Source organism: Mauremys mutica, chromosome 3 (genome assembly GCF_020497125.1).
Source record: "Mauremys mutica isolate MM-2020 ecotype Southern chromosome 3, ASM2049712v1, whole genome shotgun sequence".
In the NCBI taxonomy this organism is placed as follows: domain Eukaryota; kingdom Metazoa; phylum Chordata; order Testudines; family Geoemydidae; genus Mauremys; species Mauremys mutica.
The window spans coordinates 207,938,154-207,956,820 of NC_059074.1; the positions used below are offsets into that span (position 1 = coordinate 207,938,154).

The 18,667-nt window shown below is 51.9% G+C and overlaps 1 protein-coding gene across 2 annotated transcripts in view; it reads right to left on the minus strand.

Moving 5' to 3' along the window:
- PTK7 (protein tyrosine kinase 7 (inactive)) overlaps nucleotides 1-18,667 on the minus strand; it is a 103,301-nt gene that overhangs the window by 30,635 nt on the left and 53,999 nt on the right. Inside the window, exon 1 of one of the 2 annotated variants that reach the window (XM_045009562.1) lies at nucleotides 329-368. The exons of the other annotated variant lie outside the window; for it this stretch is intronic. Coding sequence (XP_044865497.1) covers nucleotides 329-353 — 25 coding nt within the window. The 5' untranslated portion in view covers nucleotides 354-368. Of the gene's footprint in view, nucleotides 1-328; nucleotides 369-18,667 lie in introns of those variants that run through there. 2 annotated transcript variants of the gene reach the window in all.

Below are 18,667 nucleotides of genomic sequence, written 5' to 3' on the forward strand. Positions count from 1 at the left end.
AATCCTGTCTCCCGAGGAGCTTGTCCAAGAGTTCAGGCCCTTCCAGGTGACTCTGAAGTGTTCTGCTTGGCAATTTTCCAGCAAGCAGGTTCCTCCTCATCCTCGGAGTGACCGAGCCCTTGTCCGAGAACCCGCTGAATTGCCTCCCGGGGCTCATTTCCTGCGGAGTGAACCAAGGGCTCTGAATCCAGCTCACGGAGCCAACAGCGTTCAGCCTGGCACTGCTAGCCAGTGCAATAGCCAGTGGCGCTCGGGCTCCAGGGGAGTCCGACTTCAAGGCCAAAAGGGACTCGGCTGGCCTCCTGCCTAACAGGCCACAGAACCTCACCTAGTGATTCCTTCACAGAGCCCATTGCTTCTGCTGGAGCTCGAGTCTGGATTTAACAACTCCAAGTGGTGGAGAATTCACCATATCACTAAGGAGGCTGGTCCAGTGATGAACTCCCCTCCCTGTTACAAATGTGCACCTCAATCTCCAGCTCGAATCCTCAGAGCCTCAACTTCCAGAAAAAACCCGCACTGAAACCAGCACCGTTGTCTTCTCAGCCCTACGCGGGAGCAGCCCTGTGCCCAGAATGGCAATCAGGACAAGAGGGGCAGCTTGCCGGCATCCCAGTGCCTCGCAGCAGATGCTCCCTGCCCCTCCAGAGACACTTGCCCTCTCGGCCTGAACAGGGTCCAGCCAGCAGCCCCGTGCGGAATGCAGGGTCAGTGCGCGGCAGGAAAAGGATACGCAGTGTCACTGGCCGGAAATGCAGGCTGAGCACCCCCCCAGGCCAAGGAGAGCACTGGCCAGGCCCGGGCCACGTGGCAGGAGAATCGGCCCGGGCCATGAACGTACACCTAGCAAGGTCAGTCTAACGCTCCACCCAGGAGCGTGCAAACTGCCTGGCTGCAGCCAGCTGCATGCACGCGCCGCTCGGGTTACCAGCTGGCAATCGGAAGAGAGACACACAAAGGGCAATTCAGCATTTGCTGCTCGCTACCCGATCCCGTTCCCAGCCTCCCGCTCTCACATGGAACGAGGCCAAAGCAGCGCAGCGCGTGGGGGGCCGTTCAACCCGAGGCAGATGTTGAGTATTTTACACAGCGAAGGCGAATGGCGAAGCGCCCAAGATGGCGTGTTCCCACAGCTGCTCCGGCTTCAGGAACAGGCTTCCTGCCTGTATTCCAGCAACAAGCTCCAGAGCTACCTAAAGAAGGTGGTCAGGGACCCACTGCGGTGGGGCTGGGGAGAAAACGCAGCCCGCCAGCCCAGCCTGCAGGAAGCAGCGCAGCCGACCCTCACAAGCGCTGCACGGCCAACTGGTCAATCGTGTCTGGTGACAACTGGGGCAGATCCCCGACAGCTCACCAGGAGCCGCTGCCATGCTTGCCACCGGCTGTGGGGGTGGCCAGCCCCTTCCCCTTCCAGAACCAGGCTCCTGCACCAAGCCTCGCCGGGTCTGTCAAACGAGTCTCTGCTCTGGAGAGATGAGCCAACAAGCGCGGTAGGTGTCTCCCACAATGGGTACCTCAGACAGCTCAGCTTGCACCTGGGCCACAGGCAGCCTGCTGGCCGCAGCTCACCCCTCGGAGGGGGCCGTGGCAATGGAGTGCCAGAGCCAGGGCTGTGCTGGAGCGTGACACGGCCTGCCCCACCCACTGCTGCGCCGCAGGGAGCCCAGGGGCAGAGCCACGGGACCTTCCTTCACCCACACACAATGGATAGGACACTCCTGGGGCAGAGACGGCTCAGGGCCCCATCTCATCCGCATTCCCACTGCAAACCCTGCCCACCGTCACCATGCGATACCCACACTGCAGCTCCCACATGAGCAGAACACAGAGCCCGGCCCCGAGCTCCTGGACCCCCACGATTCACACAGACAGCGAGGGCACGGCTGCAGGTGTGCAATCACCCGGCCCCGCTGCAAAGCTGCAGGGGGCTCAGGCCAGACGGCAGAACACACTCCAGACCCAAGCAAACCTGACTTGTAGAGAAGGTTTCCCAGACACTAACGTGGAGGGAGTGTCTTAGCTCAGGCCCTGACGCCCACATGCTTGAGCTGGACATTTTAATATTCACCTACAGCTGGTCCCATTCGACCAATGCGCTCAGCCTCCCAGAAAGGCCTCAGCGAGCCTCGCAGGGGCAGGGGATGAGAGGAACTGCTCTGCTGGGTCACCGCGCCATTCCAGAGCAGCTCACCTGCCAGGGCCTGCACCCCAACACGGCCCGGGGGAGGAAAATCCCCCAGAAGAGACTCCGCAGCCCATGCGGACAGAGGGCATCGCACCACCATGCCCCACCCAGCCTGGGATTGGTTAGCTCAACTGACGGGCAGGCAGGTGGAGCCTCCCCGCACCTGGACAATGGCTGTGAAGGCTACGAGCCTGGTGCCCAGCGCCACTGGCGCTTTGAACACGTGTCTCTATGCCCAGACGCTGGGTGAGCACATTGTAAAGTGGAAACCCTACTGCCTGCAGGGCGGCTGGCTGCGCCGCAGAGCACTGGGCTGGCCACAGGTGGAACTGCGTAGCCACAGCAGGTCTCCACGTCTGAGTGGCTGCTCCTTGCTGGGAAAGGCAATGGGGACAATCTCTTGCATGTCCGGCTTGCCAAACCAGATCCTTGGCCATCCTGAGCTCCCCGGGCTGATGGCCGAGGCCTGGCTCTCCTCACAACGCCTCTGGAAGCAGCACAGAAGCAGGCAGCACTCTCGGTCCACCCAGGCACAGTGCTCTGGTCACCAGCAGTTACAAAGCTGAGAGCCCTGCAAAGGGAACGCCACCATTTCCAGTCCTGGCCTCGAATCACATGTGGGATTTGTTTAAACAGCAGCCCCTCCCAGAGTAAAACCAGACTTTCCACGGCTACCCCCAATCTCACCCCGGCCTTGGTCACAAACTGCTCCTTGCTGGCCTTAGGACGTGCACATCTCCCCATCCACCACCAGGCCTGCCGGTCACATCCCAGCCCCACTGCCCCCGTTTCCGTGCAGCCCACAGCTGCTGCCAGCCTTCTGCGCCCGCAGCAGGGTTACACGACACGGCAGTTCAAACACCGCCAGCAGGGCAGCCCAAACAGCGGAGGCACCAACGGCAAAGGCTAGTGCAGGCCCAGCTGAGGCCTCTGCCAGAGCAAGGGAGCAACGCTTCGGGGATGGCCAAGCTCCGGGCAGGGAGGGCAGCCAGCCCTGCTTTGGGGGACCTCACTCAGCCCCTCTGCCCCACACCGAGCGTTCGCAGACGCTGGCGCCCAGGGACTAACAACAGGAAGCATGAGAAGGCAGCTGAGTCCGATTGATCTAAGCAGGTCCCTCTGGCGGCTCAACGCCCTCTCCCTCCTGGCTGCTGTTGGGTTGGGAGGACGGAGCAGTATTTGAAAAGCCGGTTCAATACCAAGTGCTTTGGGTGCCTGAGCTGTCCCCTCCACCCCCACCTTGAGGAGCGCCGTCTGGAGCCCGAGCCCAGAGGCGCTGGGGATGGAAAGGACCGCAGCGGCGCTGACGGGTTTGGGCATGCTATTCTGGAAGTGGCTGCGGGAGCTGTCACCTGCCAACGCCAGCTGAGGGCAGGGGAGCACAGGGCTATGATGACCGGAGCCTTCCTGAAGCATTTCGCAAGGAAGGAGCAAGACCACTAAAAGCATCACACATTTTGTGGCTAAATGCAGCATTTGGCCTCTTCCCCTGTCATGTGAGCAGGGGGAGATCAACCCAACACGTGGGCTAAGGAGGGGCTGCTCCTGTGCTGGATTCCCAGACCGCAGCCTTTGCCAGCTGCGATTACTTGTCCAGAGAAGCCAACAGGAAACTATGGGGGAGCAAACCTGATGTCATGCAGAGGGAAGCGGGCCCAGGTGGCAGAACAGAGCCATCCCACGCGTTGGGGTGTTGGGGAAGGGCTGGATCGTGACAGACCATGGCCCAGCTTTTTGGCTGGCTTGTGAACATGCCACCTGGTGTTGTGTCTGGGTGCTGGTGTAGGCCCGACACGAACGGGGGAGCAGCACAGCACCCCTGCCATCAGTGTCTGGGCCAGGCGCGGCAGAGGGTGATTAAGCGCCAGCCCACTCTTATGTACACAGCTCGGAGAATGCACACAGGGCCCTTCTGCAGATCACGCCTCAACACCGAGGCCTCCCAGGGGCACCTAGAGCTTCTGCAGAGATACACACACCCTGCCCATCAAATGGTGCCAATCCGCTGACTTTGATCAGCCCTGGAGTTTGCATTGAATAGTACGAGGTAGGTACAGTGATGCCAGGCATGGTACGATCCACAGTGCAAGCCCACTGCCATGAACCAGGGCCTGAAATCTTGGGCTTGGGGGCTTGTCTTCAATGGTGTGTGCCCCGGATGACACTGGTGCAAGTCCAAAGGGGGTTTCCGCTGTCAGCCACCACATCCCACATGCCCTACAACGAGGTACAGTCTGTCCATCAGCCCGCAGCAGCTGTCGCATAAACAATACAAGCCGGCTCAATCTCTCAAGGCTGCCCAGCAAGCTGAACCACACGCTCTTTCATTAAGCTGCACTCGTGACGGGCCATGTCACTGACAGGCTGGGCACTAGCTATCTGACACGGTAGGTGAGGGACAAAGGCTAACAGACAACCAGCAGATGTGACATTGCACTGTACGTACAGCTCCATGCACGTTGTTATTCATTTGTAGTCAAGTAGCCTCCAGACAAGGTGCTGAACAGACAAGTCTCAGAATAGGTTTACAACAACACAACAGGCGGATGAACAGACCCACAGGAACAGAGGGGGGCAGGGCATACGACAGCAGTAATTTGCAGACTCCTTCCCTCAGTTAGGCACACGTGCTACTGCCATTGACCTCGGAAGGAAAGCTCCAGAGGTCCCGGCCGTGACCTAGGCCAGTGCCTTTGGAAATGTTCCTCATGTAAAAGCCAGGAGATCCGTTCAATTACAGCAGGGTAGCCTGACTTTCATGCCAGCACCCTCCTTGCCCTGAATACTTTCACTGTGATCTATTAATTTGTACGAACCTCGCATCTGATGGAGGGATGCGTCATCCTCGTTTTAAGTACCAGGGGATTAAAGTATTAAGCAATTAATTTCAAACCAAGAGTGCTTAAACCAATAAAGCAGCAATCATTAACTTGTGCAACACAAAAAGAATCTGGCAGAACCACCATCACCAGGCCCTCGGTTACCAATGCAATCACATCACTACACTAAGAGCTGACCAGCTAAAACCCAATATAATCTGATTGTGTGCAGCAGCCCATCTGCTATGGCAGCACCACTTCTTGTTCCTGCAGAGAGGAAAACCACAGTGTTACTGAGTGACTTGTGATGCACCTACAGATCAAGAGGTCAGGCCGGGTTATTGTGGCCTCTCTGAAGCACGATGCGTGTACTGGGGTGGACACACTTGCTGTCTGTACAGAAGGGGTCTGTGTGAAACTGAGCTGGGGCCAGCCGGATCCAGGTGTTGACTACGGACTTTACAAACACTCAGGTCCCAGGATGTGTCAGAGGCCGGATCTCCCTGGCGAACCAGGGGAAACAACATGCTTGTTCTCGATTTTTATACTGTCTATTTGAGGGGTAATGGAGGCAAACACTGGTTGGGCCAAGGTAGAGCCTAGTGACATGCTGGATTAGCACTCTAGCACCAGGATCCCGCCGCGTGAAGCAGAACAGGAGCAGCAACAGTTGCGCTCTCCTTCGATGATAGAATTTGGGGCCAGAACTTGAGTGGATACAGGAGCTGGATACAGATTTTCTAAGGGCTCATGACGAGGACTCGTCAGGGTCTGAATTTTAGCGTGAACTAGCAGCAGCCAGACTTGGTGCTTGCCTACACAGACATTTCGTTCACAGAAAGCTGGGGTGTGACTCTACCCCACACTAGCCCACCAATGACTAACTGTCCCTGTGGACCCTGCTGACACGCATTAACAGTTGGTTAATGAGCTTTGATCTAGTCCTGGGTGAGACCTCACTGCAGCTGATGGGCATGCTGGCTATTTTCCATCCAGACTCCATGAGGGAGCAATTACAATTGAAGCCACCGCCCAGAGATTAGACTGAATGCAAACACAGGGGCTGGGTTTTGTCTGATGGAGCTGTGTACCTCTGTGATTAAGCAGCAGCCAGAAGCAAGCAGAAAATCAGGAGACAACAAGAGAAGTTCTTGTAGTCTGACCCTGAGAGAAAGTAAAGAGAGCGATTTTTTTTGGGCAGAGTGCTGGCTGAAAGAGGCATGGAATTGTGAGCAAAGAAACAGCCTCCTGTTTGATTCTTACTGTGTTCAAGGAAACAAAATAAACAGGATTGCACCAAAGAAATACACGATCTCATCTCAATTTCTCTTCCTGGCGAAGACATCCCACAACACCCTGAATGCTGGCTAACCACTTGGGCTAATGAGGAGTAACACTAGTTTTTTTGTGTTGTGAACAATTTCTTTAGCACTCAGTTTGGTGTGACACAATTAGCACTTGAAACCTTCCCAAAGGCATTTTTTTGTCTTTGCTGATTTCATGAACGATTGTATCTGACACCATATACTTCTGGCTGCTACCCTGTGGCTGATAAACGGCAATACAAGGCGATAACGCAGGGGTAGGACGAATCACAGAGTGAAATTAATGCTTCAGATCTGGGACTTGACTAAAGCGTTCTGTAACGGACATCAGAACCCACCTGCTCAGTCACTCAATAAGTAAATAGTTTCATCCCCCCACATAGAGGCCCAACAGTATCAATGCCAAGGTAAACTGTGAGCTTGACAGGGCTTGTTTCTGCACAGAGAAACTTCCTCTGAGGCTTTCAGAGCATAGTGCTGGAGAGCGCGGTCCTTGGCCTCCTGCAGCAGACATCTCGCCGTAGGTCCCTCTCCAGCTGAGCCCAGGCTGGCCGCTCACACTCCAACGGGGACTTGGTAGGGAAACACAGGTGCTGCAGAGGTGGGGTTCGTTCCCTCAAGGCCCTGGAGATCTCAGTGGGACATCAGGGCGCTGCCCTGTCAGAGGTGCCACTGTGGAGGAGTCCTGACTCCTCGGGCCAGTGAAGGCTCCATTGCAGGCGGCTGGACGCCAGGTGCCAGCATCCTGCTCACATTCTAATGGCTTTATTACACTTTGCCGAACTGACTCGTGGTTCTTGACTGGCCTGCAGCGCTGCGGGTGTAGAACAGCCGGCCCGCAACCCACATGCAGCGCCAGTCACACGGTTTGAGAGACGCTTTGGATTCCTGCGGAATGAAAAATGCTAGTACCAGAGCTGCATTTCACATCTCTCCCACTCCGACACCAGCCCCCCTTTTCCAGCCGCTGCCTCTTGTGGGGTAGGTCAGGTAGCCTGCACGTTCGGAGCACCGCAGGCTGTCAGTTTCAGCTCTCCGTAAAGCACCCTGCGCATGAGTGGCTGTCTAGATAATCACGCCCGGATATTCCCTGCAGGCCAGGGATAATGCAGCTCAGACAAGCAAAGCCCTTTATAATTGCACTGAGGAAAGCAGCATTTGAGTCTCCGCCACTGACCGATGTCAGACCAGCGGAATCCCTCCCTCCCAATGGACAGCAGGCTCTCTGCCCGCTGCCATGAGTGCCCAGTTTGTGAGCTCACCAGCGTGATCCCCAGCACAACCCAGACAGCAAGGCAGGCCTGGGCCATCGGCACTCTCGGAAAGTTAGAGAGGGGCTGAGCGGCGGCTCCAAGGCAAACTGAGGGATGAATAGCATGATTGTTCTGACTTCAACCAAAAGGGCTGCTTGAAAAAACAGTCATGAAAAAGCTGATTAACTTAATTAGGAGCCAACCTAAAAGTCAAGGCTGAGCGCCAAAGCATTTCATGAGTGAAATGTAACTGCGCCAGCCCCCACCACCATGGACACAAGTGTTAAAACAGCTCTGTTAAACCTGTGTACACACCCACCCACCCACAATATCATTGTGTGTGTACCACAATAACTCACGTCCATGTTAAGCAAAAAACACCTCAAAAATCTGGTTTGGGCCTGAACTGTTTCTCTGTGGCCTCTTGTGTTTTGGGACAGTTTCTGACTGATCCGAGAAGCAAGCCTTAAGCTCTGGCGCTTTGTAGAATAACGGGGGGTATTTCGCTTTAAATAGGTACGAGTGAAAGGTACAGGCCTCCAGCTGAGCTAGTTAACAAAGGCTGAGGGCCACTGGACTCTTGAGCAGCCAGGTGAGTGGCCTTGTCCCATCAGTCCATGGGACAGCGAGGAGCGAAATACAAACCCTGCTCTCATGTGGCAAAAGAGGATTCAGAAGATTTCTGCAGACAGGTGTGGATACAAACTGTATCCAACGGTGTGAGCACGCACCCAGCTGCACCAGCAGTGAGACAGCTGAGGGAGGACCCTGGGTACCTGGCTCCCTGCTGAGGTTAAGGAGATCTAGTTCTGTGGCTGGTGGCTCAGAGTGAAATTATACCATATGCTTGGTGAGTTCTGCAATTTCAGGCCTGGTACATTCCCCCTGGACAACAGCAGGCCCCTCCTTAAGCAAATCCTCTCACACAGGGGGCCTCCTAGGATCTCCAGCCTCTGGGGACACACATGGAGGCAGCAGGGCCACAGTGGGTCCATGGGACTCATTAGGCAGAGTTCTGAATTAAGAGAGACTTGTGTTCAAAACCGAATTTCTTTTCCTTTGCTGGGAAAGTACATCTGCATGGCAGCCCGGCATCCAGCCCGAGCACAGGAAGTCATAGCAGTCAGCGACCCTGCACAGGAGGGTGGCAAGTGCAGGTGGCTTCCTGTGGAAACATCGTGTGCATTAGCTCTTAATAAGAACCCCTGCAGCTGCCCCCAGCTCTGCGGGGATACTGCAGGTACCCCCTGGCAGTGAGCAGGACTGGGACTCACACTGTCCTCAGCACCCAAACACCCAGCGCTGCACTGTAGCCAGGAGTGAGTCATCGCCAGTCACGGGCCTGGAGACAGAGACCCAGGCGCCAGGGGTCAGGGCTCGGCTCGGAGCGGGGAAGCGACTGACTGTTACGTGCTGCAGGAACAGACTCAACAAAGCATTCCAGAGAACTCCTCTAAGCCTGGTGCTCGCGCACACCCGGCTTCTCCCGGAGCAGCCCCTGCCAGCAGCCCGCGGGGGCTTGCAACACACCAGCAGGGAAACACTGCCACGTACTCAGAGCATCCCAGCACACGAACACAGAGCCCCATATGCCTCCTGCTCCAGGCCCTACTCTGCCCGCAGACCCAGCAGCTCATGGCAGCCGTACAAGGAGAAGCACAAACCAGAAGGACTCAGGCTCTAAATAAGAGGCAAAGCTTATTTCCGCACCCACTGCTTAACTCCTCCTCGGCCGCCCCCAGCATGGCTAATCGGGCGTCTCAGCTGAGCGAATGCAGAGCGAGTGGTCCCATTGCAGGCGCTCCAGGTCCCTCTTTCTGTGCCAGGCAGCATCCCCCTCACCTCCCGCTGCGCCTGATCCGAACAGCTTGAAACAATCCGATCACCACCGTCTCTCCCGCTTCCTCAGTAACATCTCTGGGGAATGCAGCCTGACCACAAGCCAGACATCGCTGCACCGACTGGGCTCCCCTTTGTCTTCGCACGGACCCTCCTCACCTACAGTTTCTCACTGGAAGGAGCGGGGGACACTCAGGACTCAGCTACCCCACCCAGACACTTGGTGTCACATTAAGCCATGTTGGAACCTCTCCAGCCCTCCTTTCTAGCAGCAGGGAGGGGATGCAGTCATGGGGATTTTTCAATACCACTTGTACAACGTTATTGAAGTGACCACGTACACTGAGCAAACCAGAGGGTGGTGCCGGAACTCCTCCGGCCGTTCAGCGGAGCCAGAAACACGCCAGGTTTTGCTGACCTTGAGAGCAGCTTCACTTGAGAGCAGCAGCCGCTCTCGCTAGTCAGACTATGCGGGACCATTCCTGCCTTTGTGTTTGTGTAGTGGCCAGCACACAGCTGCACTCCGGGTCAAACCCGCATGGTGCTGCGAGTCCATGCTATAACACTGACATTTCACATTTATATAGCTGAATCCATGACATTTACGATTTTAAAAATCCTAGACCATGACATTTACCAAAATGGACCGGGATTTTGGTAGGACCCTACCCATGGGGATAACAGCCTGGCCCTGCCTCCCCCAGTGGTGTGAGGGTAGGTACAGGAGCAACTGCCAGGTGTCCCGGCACTATGCTGCTGCGGGCCACAGATCGACAGAATCTGAGGTGTGCAGTGACTCCACGCACAGCGGTAGCTGTACCACGACTCTCAGTCGGACACAGGGCAGCAGGAACAGCCTGTTGCCTCTCTGATCGCCAGGACAGGTGTGGAAGGGAGCAGCAGGAAGTCACCCCATTCCTTCTGTTAGCGGCTGAGAGGATGTAATCGCTCCCCACATCACATTAGACAAGCCGGGGGACCGGAGGGTGTCCCACAAGCCAGGGTCAGGACGTTACCTGTCGTATCCAGGTGCTCATTGCACTGCTTCAGGGTGTTAGCTTTATTCACTGATGAGACAGCTTGGTCTCTCAGCCAGCTGCCTGGGCAGTCAGGGCTTTGGGTGAAGTGGGCACGGCCGTGTGTTCACAACAGTACAGAGTCTTTCACACACTAGTTGCAATGGACAGGCTCAGCGGATGCCCCAAGCCCATCTTGGACCTAACCACCAGAGCGTTACTGTCCCGCTGCTTGCTTCCGAAGCGAAGAGAATCTATGCCAGCTTGCAGTGAGCCCTGGCAGGGTGGGACCATGTGTAGAGTTCAGCTAACGTTAGTCCAATCCCAATGCAGCAGATAAAATCCGAAGCACTAGAAAACGACCGTTGTGCGGAGGCTGCAGAACGCAGAGCACACAACAAGCCAACAGAAGCCTGTCTCCTCCCAGAGCATGGGGCATCCTTCGTTCTCTGGTTCAGAGGAGGAGCTCAGCAGCTGGCGCAGCGGCTGGCTAATTCCTCACAGTTAGTATGAGAATAACCGAGACTAACTGGCTCCGCAGCATTGAGACAAATGTCTTTTCCATAAATAAAACGTACCCTGGACGTTAATGGAGAAAACTGATGAGAGCCTGATTCTCCAAGGAGCTCTACTGCCGGCAGAGATGGTGGGCTCAGCATACACGGTACCCTCTCAAAGTCACAGGACTAGCTCCAGCAGCCCGGCTTAGGAAGCAATTCCAGCAAGAGTGGCTGCTTTCCGATTCGACACGGACAACACCAGCAAGAAAGAAAAGCTCTTCTAGTGCAAGAGAAGCTCCCAGAGCAGCAGATCACCAAGGGGTCCCACCAGCTAGACACACAGCCGAGTCCAGGCTGTGGCCACTCTGTCTTGCAAAAGATACTTATGTTCTAGTGCAGTGGTTAAAAATATATATATATTTGGAGCTATACCTATCTCCTAGAACTGGAAGGGACTGAGAGAAGTCATCAAATCCAGCCCCCTGCCTTCACTAGCAGGACCAAGTGCTGATTTTGCCCCAGATCCCTAAGTGGCCCCCTCAAGGATTGAACTCACAACCCTGGGTTTAGCAGGCCAATGCTCAAACCACTGAGCTATCCCTCCCCCTTAAACTTTTGTATTGGTGACCCCCTTTCCCTTTCACACAGCAAACCTACGAGTGCGATCCCCCCTTATAAATTAAAAACACTTACAAAAAATATTTAACACCATTACAAATGCTGGAGGCTGACAGCTCACGACCCCCCATGTAATACCCTCGCTACCCTGAGGGGTCACAACCCCCAGTTTGAGAACTCCTGTTCTATTGGAAGTGTCAGAGGTAGAACCACCTCAGCAACACACCTATGGCCCATAGCCACTCATCGTCAGTCCATTTTCATCATGAGTTAAAGCAGCAAGCAAGAAACCTTGATTTAAATAACTGATTTTAATCTTGTTTTGCATTCATACTTTTCATTTTCCTAAAGAAAGGTCGATCCTCATTGATTGGTATATCCATTAAAACACATTGATTTGCTATTAAATATAACCTTTACACTAAATATGGCGTTCCATTTTGCTTACCAGGAGGCTATACTGTAGCTATACACATGTATTTAAGCAATTATACCTAGCTTAACACATATTTATTCAGATTCTTAATTTTACATTTTTAATTACATTAGAAAATCTTGTTTACTAGATTTTTTGTTTTTTTCACCCATGATTTGTGTCATGCTCTATTTGGATGGAAATTCAAATTCAATAAAAAATGCACAAAACCAGCATTTTAAAGTAAATACACCTTAAATAAAACGACCTTAAATGTGCTGGATACATAAGAACAAATAAGTAAGTTTTTCAAAACATGTTAAAACCAAGTGACTTATTAAACAAAGGAAATATTATTTGTAGTTAAAGTGGAAGTCAAATGCTAGTGAGGTAAACAGAAAGGAGCATAAACACTGCCAAATTAAGTGTAAAAATGTAATAAGAAAAGCCAAAGAGGAGTTTGAAGAACGGCTAGCCAAAAACTCCAAAGGTAATAACAAAATGTTTAAGTACATCAGAAGCAGGAAGCCTGCTAAATAAACAGTGGGCCCCTGGACGATTGAGATACAAAAGGAGTGCTTAAAGTCGATAAAGTCATTGCAGAGAAACTCAATGAATTCTTTGCTTCAGTCCTCACGGCTGAGGATGTTAGGGAGATTCCCAAACCTGAGACGGCTTTTGTAGGTGGATCTGAGGAACTGTCACAAATTGAGGTGTCACTAGAGGAGGTTTTGGAATTAAATGATAAACTTAACATTAACAAGTCACCGGGACCCGATGGCATTCACCCAAGAGTGCTGAAAGAACTCAAATGTGAAGTTGCGGAACTATTAACTAGGGTTTGTAACCTGTCCTGTAAATCGGCTTCTGTATCCAGTGACTGGAAGTTAGCTAATGTAACGCCAATATTTAAAAAGGGCTCTAGAGGTGATCCCGGGAATTACAGACTGGTAAGTCTAACGTCGGTACTGGGCAAATTAGTTGAAACAATAGTAAAGAATAAAATTGTCAGACACATAGAAGAACATAAATTGTTGGGCAAAAGTCAACATGGTTTCTCTAAAGGGAAATCGTGTCTTACTAATCTATTAGAGTTCTCTGAAGGGGTCAACAAACATGTGGACAAGGGGGATCCAGTGGACATAGATTTCCAGAAAGCCTTTGACAAGGTTCCCCACCAAAGGCTCTTACGTAAATTAAGCTGTCATGGGATAAAAGGGAAGATCCTTTCATGGATTGAGAACTGGTTAAAAGGGTAGGAATAAATGGTAAATTCTCAGAATGAAGAGGGGTAACTAGTGGTGTTCCCCAAGGGTCTGTCCTAGGACCAATCCTATTCAATTTAGAATCATAGATTATTAGGGTTGGAAGGGACCTCAGGAGATCATCTAGTCCAACACCCTGCTCAAAGCAGGACCAATCCCCAAATGGCCCCCTCAAGGATTGAACTCACAACCCTGGGTTTAGGAGGCCAATGCTCAAACCACTGAGCTATCCCTCCCCTCATAAATGATCTGGAGAAAGGGGTAAAAAGTGAGGTGGCAAAGTTTGCAGATGAGAATAAACTGCTCAAGATAGTTAAGACCAAAGCAGACTGTGAAGAACTTAAAAAGAACTCACAAACTAAGTGACTGGGCAACAAAATGGCAAATTAAATTTAATGTGGATAAATGTAAAGTAATTGGGAAAAATAACCCCAACTATACATACAGTATGATGGGGGCTAATTTAGCTACAACAAATCAAGAAAAAGATCTTGGAGTCATCATGGATTGTTCTCTGAAGACGTCCACACAGTGTGCAGAGGCGGTCAAAAAAGCAAACAGGATGTTAGGAATCATTAAAAAGGGGATAGAGAATATGACGGAGAATATATTATTGCCCTTATATAAATCAATGGTATGCCCACACCTCGAATACTGTGTACAGATGTGGTCTCCTCATCTTAAAAAAGATATACTGGCACGGGAAAAGGTTCAGAGAAGGGAAACTAAAATGATTAGGGGTTTGGAACAGGTCCCACATGAGGAGAGATTAAAGAGACTAGGACTTTTCAGCTTGGAAAAGAGGAGACTAAGGGGGGATATGATAGAGGTGTATAAAATCATGAGTGATGTGGAGAAAGCAGATAAGGAAAAGTTATTTACCTATTCCCATAATACAAGAACTAGGGGTCACCAAATGAAATTAATAGGCAGCAGGTTTAAAACAAATAAAAGGAAGTTCTTCTTCACACAGCGCACAGTCAACTTGTGGAACTCCTTGCCTGAGGGGGCTGTGAAGGCTGGACTATAACAGGGTTTAAAAAGAACTGGATACAATCATGGAGGTTAAGTCCATTAATGGCTATTAGCCAGGATGGGTAAGGAATGGTGTCCCTAGCCTCTGTTTGTCAGACGATGGAGCTGGATGGCAGGAGAGAGATCACTTGATCATTACCTGTTAGGTTCACTCCCTCTGGGGCACCTGGCATTGGCCATTGTCGGTAGACAGGATACTGGGCTAGATGGACCATTGGTCTGACCCGGTATGGCTGTTCTTATGTTAAGTTTAACTGATTGGTTCTGGTCACCACGTCCTTCAAGAATTTAGAACTAACAGATCTCATCCTCTCACACCTATTTTTTATTCATAGATTGGAAGAGGAAAACAAAACTTTCCTGCTTTTTCAATTCCCAGTTTCTTAGCTTGGAATAAACTAGCCATTGAACTGAACTAGTTGAATAAACTGAAATTTTAAAAAATCTCTATTTGCACAGTGCTGTCAAAACCTGGGTTAGCTATTCAAACTCGGATTACAGGTGCTGAGCCAGTGACTTCCAGCAGTTCAGTGGTTTGATTATCTTTAAAACTTCAGACAGCAAATGTGTATTGCTTGAATATTAATTATTTGCATTAAACTGAAATGATTTTAATAGACTATAGTAAGTTAAGGCCTTAAAGACTGTGAATTTAAAATGTAATGTTAAATAAGGGGTTTTTTTAATATTTAATTTAAATGTTAAAAATCTGATTTAAATTAAAAATTCATTTGTAATGAAGAAGCCATGAATTCTTATTCCCCCTACCAGCGGTGCAGCAGGGTGGGGACCACAGGTCTCAGCTTATGATGATCCTTTGTGACCTGAGCAAAGCCACATTGCCTGCTGGGCTCTGCAGCATCAAGCAGGCAGTCACATTTGTGTATTAAAAAGAAGGCTGGCTGTCACCTGGTCCATTTTAAGCACGTTCAGTGCCTGCCTTGGGCACATGCTAAACGTCTTACACAGCAACAGGGCAAGAGACATAAGTAGGGCAATTTCTTTACACAATCGGGTGAATGGCAAAGAGCATCAAACGTGAAGAGATGTTTTTAAACAGAGAAAATCCGTTTCAGAGATGCGAACACCATAGAGCTCTAGGCCTTGAAACAGCCAACACATTTCCAGCCAGACTCTCCTCTTGAGACTAGACCTTTTCCCTACAGCTGACAACACCGACCCCAGGTCATTCCCAGAGAGAGCCAGCCCCCTGCACTCTGCTCTCTGGAGATGCACTGAGGAGCCTGCACAGATCTTGTGGTGCAATGTACGTTTGCACACAGCGAACCAGCAGCTTAAAACAGGATGAGTGTTTGAGTTTTACAAATGACACCAAAAAGCCTTAGCCATCAACCACCAGTGAACAGCCCTGGGATTTCAGGACTGTCAGATCTTCCCAGGAGTCAGCCAACTGCAAAGTGTCAGGAAGAACTCCGGATCAGTAATGGCCTGTGAAGCCATGTCACATCAGAGCCCTGAGAGAGGCACAAGCCCTCAGCCACCAGGGAAAACAACAGGGCCCCAGTCCTGACCAGACAGAGCCTAGGCACTTCCCCAGTACACCAAGCTGCCGTTTGAAGCGTAACACCTTCAGTACAGAAGCAGCGGACACGTCCTACAAGCAGGACTAGAAAGGGCTCCTTTCAGATTTGCATCCTCAAAGAACAGGATTAAGAGACACTTCCACACCTTCCTAGTCACAGAATACAACTTTGGACTCATTTGCTAATTACAAAACCCCAACTAAGAGAGGGGGCGGAGGCAAGAGTTTATAATCTGGGCAACTAGGTTAACGATTCAGTCACCTGATTTATGGTAAATGCTCTCCCCAGCGTCTTTAGCACCCCGTGTTTCCAGCTTTGGGCACACTGGCAGGGTAAAGAGAGGTCTTTCAATTAAATGACCAGCAACGCAATCTGTTAGCTAGTCATCTCGGAGGGCTCAAGCAAACCACCATGTGAAGGGACCCTATCACAGAACACAGAGCCCGGTCCGGCCTGGAAATACTTTGCTTAGCACATGTCCAATGACTGACCGGCCTCTGAGGCCTGTACACACATGAACTAACCAATGCTGGAGCAGCCGTCCCCACAGCCGCATCCCCCAACTACGGATGCTCTCTTACTGGGACAGCAGAGGCAAAGCCCCCTCCTCCCTGAGCCAGTCGGGTAGCAGGATGCTGGATGAGCTGCTGCTGCAAACCAGCCTCCAGAAGGGTTGTGCGCTTCAGTCCTGGTGCCCCAAGCGGTCACGCTGAGACAGTGGGTGCTGTGCTCCGCCCCCTCGGCGAGGAACGAAAAGAGGTGCTAGGATTCGGCCCAGCTCAACCCAATAACTAAGCGCTTCTCTCCGGCGCCTCCGGGCTCGAGAGCTTCAGACATTAGTTGCTCCACCTTCCCACAAGCAGATACCCCATTTTCCCAGGTGAGGGCATTGACATGAGCTGCCCAGGCCGGTCAGCCAGCCCAAAGCAGACGAAAGCCCGGATCTCATGACTCCCAGCCCAGGACACTCAGCGCGGAGAGCTGGAGGGAAGCGCTGCCCTCTTCCCAGTCTCAACCACAGGCTGTAAGCAGACTTCTATGCCCCACTTCAGCCCTCCCAACTCCTGCCTCCGCCCAGCCCTCCCAGACTGCGAGGCTCACGAGCTCCGGACACCTCTGAGCAAGTCCAACACCCAGCCCGCCACAGACCTCTCATTCACGCCCAAGTGAGCCATGTGTTTCCTGGCACCGGTCAGCGGGACGTTATGAACTTCCTTCTCTTGCTGCTAATTTTCAGCATGACGGGACAGGGAACAGCACAAAACTCCAGAGTTGAGCTCCCCTCTGACAAAAACGTGAAACCACGTCCCTGATTTTTCACTACTAGAAGCTGTGGAAGCGAGTGCCGAAAGCTAGGAGGTTCGGCAGATCCCTTGAATGCTTACCAGTACAATACGAATCCTTGCTTGGAAAGGCAGTGTCCCAAGCCGCGTAAGGAACACTACTCACAGCGTGACAGCCTGCTCTGTGCTAGGCCTATTCTAGAGCTTAGCAGGATGGAGAGATGCTCGGCTAGTCCAGGGATGGGAGCCAAACTAAACATTGAGAGCGATTTGAAACTCAACATGATTTCCAGCCCCCATGCCGCTCAGTGTGAGGGTCTCCGGTTTAGAAAGCCCCTCAGACCTGCGGAGTTGACAATAAAACATTTTAACCATCCAGGCCATATGGAACTACTTTAAAGGCAGGGAAGAATTTCTGGATGCGGCTGGCCTGTTCTAATCAACCTCAACATCTGGAAATTCCTTTAAGGCCCATCAGGCTAACTTTTTAAGACGTACACTGCATCCACTGCAACCAGAACTTTAGGAGGAAAAAGAGGAACAAAAATCATCTCTGCACCCGGAAACATACTGATCTGGCGAGTCTATGGCCAACTATCACTGGATCACAACACAACTCTACCATGGGCGAGATGGCTGCTGCACCAGGTGGACAGCTCCATCACAGCGATAGGGAAACCAGTCTTCTGGGTGACAGACTAGCTAGACAGGCCAGGCGGGCATTAGACTAGCAACTGAAGGGGCAGGGTACTGGGGTAAACACAGGACAAACCCAAGCCTGTGGCTCAGACTCAAGGTGTCAAGGGACACAGAATAAATTCTTTGATCACCGGTACAGCAATGCTGGAAGCCTGGTTAAACAAGAGGAATTAGAAATGCTCATTGATGTATGAAATTTGAGACAACTAGTACTGCTGAGAGGTGCTGAGAGGAGTCACATAACTGGAATGTTAAAATCACTGGCCACATCCTACCTAGAGAGAAAGGAGGGCCCTGAAACTCAATCCCCCTTCTCAACGGACTGGGCTGGTAAAACTCCAAGTACTTAGAACAGGTGTATCCTCTGGACATATTAGCTGTGATGCTCGTCCGAGTCACATGGACCCAAGAGGCTACGTAGACTCAGGAGACAGCTGTCACCTCTCTGTTCCCTCCGCTGGTCTGACAATCACAGCACCAGCCCTCCTAGGAAGGCAGCATGCAGGAGAAGCTGGGCTGGAGCAAAAGGCTGACATCTCCAGCCGCCCGCAGGCTGCCCCAATGGGCAATGTCTTTTAAAAACAGGCTCTGAGCGTACAGCTGAGAAGCCAGCTACATCTTCAGCCAGAGTTTAAAACAAAACCCACGACCACCAAACAGTCTTGGGCCTGGTCTACACCAGGGAGTTAGGTCGGTATAACAACATCACTCCGGGTTGTGAAAATCAACCCCCCTGAGCGACAGTTAAACCAGCCTACCCCCTGGTTTAGAGAGGTCAACGGGTGAATTCTCCCATCACCATGGCTACCCCCTCTCGGGGAAGTGGAGTAGCTACACGGGAGAAGCCCTCCTGTCGGCACTGGTAGCCTCT